This window comes from Mesitornis unicolor, unplaced genomic scaffold, assembly GCF_000695765.1.
Source record: "Mesitornis unicolor isolate BGI_N332 unplaced genomic scaffold, ASM69576v1 scaffold25198, whole genome shotgun sequence".
NCBI classification, from domain to species: domain Eukaryota; kingdom Metazoa; phylum Chordata; class Aves; order Mesitornithiformes; family Mesitornithidae; genus Mesitornis; species Mesitornis unicolor.
Genome location: NW_010204206.1, coordinates 31419 through 34740, shown reverse-complemented (window position 1 = coordinate 34740; position 3322 = coordinate 31419). Strand labels below are relative to the sequence as shown.

Genomic DNA, 3322 nt, shown 5'->3' with positions numbered 1-3322 from the left:
CGGCATTCCCGACGAAGCCTATGCCAAACTCCTACCTCATCCCAAGCCCCCGCTGCCCATGGAGTGCACCAGGCACGCCTTGCACCCAGATGTGGAGGGGGACGGCTCTAGTGTGAAGGGTGACCTGAAGGCAGGGCAAGGCAAAGGCGCGTGGCCGGCAGAGAGCAGCTATGCTGGTGGCCCAGGCTGCGTGAGGGACCTGATGCCTGCCTCTGAGAGAGGGGGTCCTCTCCCTGAAAATGGGACAGCAGGGGAGGGGCCGGTGACTGGTGCAGAGGGGAAGGGGCTAGCAGCCAACATGCTGGAGAAGCCCCTCTGTGGTGGGGGGAAGGCTCTGCCCGAAGCAGCAGTGCCTTGCATGGGGCAGGGCACCGGCCTGCCTGGTGTGGACACTGGTGCCATGGGGGCTGCCCCCAACCAATTCCACCCTCTCTATATGCCTGGTCTGGAATACTCGAATTCAGCTGGGCGGTACCATATCAACCCAGGCCTGCAGGGGTTCAGCCCCATGATGGGGGGAAAGCCACCGCCTCCTGCCTCACACCCCCAGCATTTTCCCCCACGGGGTTTCCAGCCAAGTAGCGCCCACCCTGGCATCTTCCCCCGATATCGGCCTCCCCAGGGCATGCCCTACCCCTACCAGCCACAGCCTCAACCTTCCTACCACCACTACCAGCGACCACCCTACTACGCCTGTCCACAGGGCTACTCAGACTGGCAGAGGCCTCTCCATCCCCAGGCCAGCCCCAGCGGGCACCCCGCCGCCCATCCGCCCCTGGCAAGACCCCCTTTCCCAGACCGGGGGTCCACCAGCAGTTTGCAGGGCTGTGAGGCACTGAGTGCCGCCCTGGCCTCTCCCAACCGCATGGACGTAGCAAGTGCCAAAGAGGTTTCTCCGAGCGACGGGCAGGATCTGGGGCCTGAAGAGAAGTCCGAGGAGTCCCAGGAAAGGCCAGAGAGTCCCAAAGAGTTCCTTGATTTGGACAACCACAACGCAGCCACGAAGAGGCAAAGTTCGGTGGCAGCGGGGGATTTCCTCTATGGAGCCCCCCCACCGCACCTGGGTTCAGGGATAGGATTTGGCCCATCGGCTTTCCCTTCCCATGGGGTGATGCTACAGACTGGCTCTCCTTATGCATCCCGGCATCCTGCCAGTCATTTCCAGCCCAGAACGTATGGATCGCCCATGAATGCTCATCTGTCTCATCATTCGGCCTCCGGCCAGGTCAACGGCCTCTCTCAGGAGGGACCCCTGTACCGCTGCCGGGAGGAGAACATAGGTCACTTTCAGGCCTTGCTGATGGAGCAGAGAGGCAGTGGAGGTGGCATGGGGGGGCCACCCCAGGACTTGTATAGACCATCGGGGTAAGATCGTGTTTTCTGTGAGAAGGCAAAGTGGGAGGGGGGGTGATGCCTGGGTGACGATAAGTGTTGGATATCCTTGAAAGAACTTGGGTTGAAATCAGAGGAGATGGTGAGTGCTGTTGAGAGGCTAACAAATGACCCAGGAGTTGTCTTAGACCTTTGCAGTAAAAGGTCTCTTGGATTTTTGTGGAAGCTGAAGAGAGCCTTGTTGCAGCTCCTTAAGTAGCAATAGCCATCGTGGAGACCTGTTAGCCTGTCCCATACATCGCATCCCCACACCAGTGCTTTGTTTTATCTGACAGTGTTTTGTTAATGTGTCATCCAGGGTTGTGCTTCTCTTAAATGAGCTCTTACCGTTTTCTTCGCAAGAATTTTATTGCATCTTTCTCACAACGGGGCAGAGTAGTTAACTAAAGTTATGAACTTGTTATGAACTCCTTTACTTTAATGTTGTCCCCCTTTTACCCTCCTCTTGCTTTGCCTTTCCTCTCTGTCTCAAATTTCCCTCACAGAAAATTACTTCTCACTGAGATTATGCATATCACATGTTATTCCCAGAGTGGGAAATTCTGCTATTCCAAAAACTCTCTGCTCAGGTTTTCTAAGTGTGCTTTGACTGCTACTGTTTTGTCATAGTCCCAGCATGACAGTCCTTCTTCAATTCAGGGATTTTGGCTTACAACTAAGCCATTGGGGGGTGGCATGGATTAAAGGTTGTGTTTTAGGGGAAGCCAGAAAGAAGAATACAAGAGATGTGTGCTTGTATGTGTATGTTGTATGTATGCATTCAACCAAGTAGATGGGATTTGCTCTTGATGTTCATGTGCTAAAACTCTCTCCATTCAACCTGGCTCCAGAATGCAAATGCATCAGGCTCAAGTTCCCTTCCCGAAGATGCCTACAGCAACCATGTCCCGGGAAGATTTGACGCCACAGAAACCATCAGCATTGCCCCTGGATCAAGTAAGGGCCGCTAGGAGAGAGCAGGGTTGAAATGGGAGTCTTTCACTTCCCACTGGTTAAAGGAGTGAAGCGTAAGATGAGAGTGGGAAGCACTGGAGGAGCTGGGAAGTGAACTACTGCTCTGCAGAGGAGCTGGGGATGTCTCTATAGTCTTAGCTGGCTGTATAATGTAACCTAGGTAGACTGATAGTGCTAGCTTTGTACTGCTTGCATGCAATCATGAGGTTCTTTCTTTCTAAAGCTGCCAGTTAAAGCCTTCAACCTTGTTCTCCTTCTTCCAGAGCTAGTCCAAGGAAGGAAGCACCTCACAAAGATGAAAGCCACGCATCATTTGGACAAGGGGGAGGAGGGGCAGGCCTTCCTCCCCCCCTCCCCTCACCCGAGCAGCATGTAGCTTCCTGGGTCTGTGGATCATTGTGCCACAACGGCTTTTGTGTTGGAAACTTGGAGCAGTGTGGGCCCCGGCCAGCCGAGCAGCTGGCTCCCCACCGCAGCGTGAGCATCACAAACTAGTGGCTTTCCGTGATTGGAGACTGTGTCTCGTTCAGGGTTTGAGGGATTTTTGGGGTGGGGAGGGTGGGGGTGGGGACGGAAACTTTCATTGACTGCTAAACTCAGGTATATTTTTCAGGGTGGAAGAGGATGATGATGGAATTTTACTTGTAGTATTAACGTGTGTGTTTTGGAGCTGGATCCAGTTTACAGAATTTAACCTGTTGCCTTTTTAAATAAATTTCTGTTGTTGGTGAATGTATTGTACATAATGGGGGAGGTGGTGGGCCCAGCTTGTAATGGGCTTAGCACTGGAGGAATCCTTAACTGTTTACAATCATATCACACTGATATCTTTCAGGATAGGGTGAGGGTCTGGGGGGAGTGGGGAGAGGTGAGGGAAGCTGTGATGGATGACTTGCTGTCCTCTTTCCTGTCCTCTGCCACCAAGACACAACCCAGTGGTTGGTTGACTTAGTAGCAGGAATTGCTCAGGAGCATA

At 53.4% G+C, this 3322-nt stretch overlaps 1 protein-coding gene across 1 annotated transcript; it reads left to right on the top strand.

The window, feature by feature from the left end:
• The first annotated feature begins 58 nt into the window (after positions 1–58).
• Positions 59–3048, top strand: LOC104545777 (cat eye syndrome critical region protein 2-like). The gene is made up of 3 exons (XM_010190991.1): positions 59–1365; positions 2223–2328; positions 2610–3048. The coding sequence occupies exons 1-3, from the start codon at positions 59–61 to the stop codon at positions 2613–2615; spliced, it is 1419 nt and encodes a 472-aa protein (XP_010189293.1). The 3' UTR covers positions 2616–3048.
• Positions 3049–3322: the final 274 nt, after the last annotated feature.

What these genes read in the sequence shown, in the direction of transcription:
- LOC104545777 (XM_010190991.1), top strand. Translation starts at nt 59, where the DNA reads ATGGAGTGCACCAGGCACGCCTTGCACCCAGATGTGGAGGGGGACGGC. An exon ending in GACTTGTATAGACCATCGGG is followed by an intron (nt 1,366 to 2,222) that starts GTAAGATCGTGT and finishes ACCTGGCTCCAG; the next exon opens with AATGCAAATGCATCAGGCTC.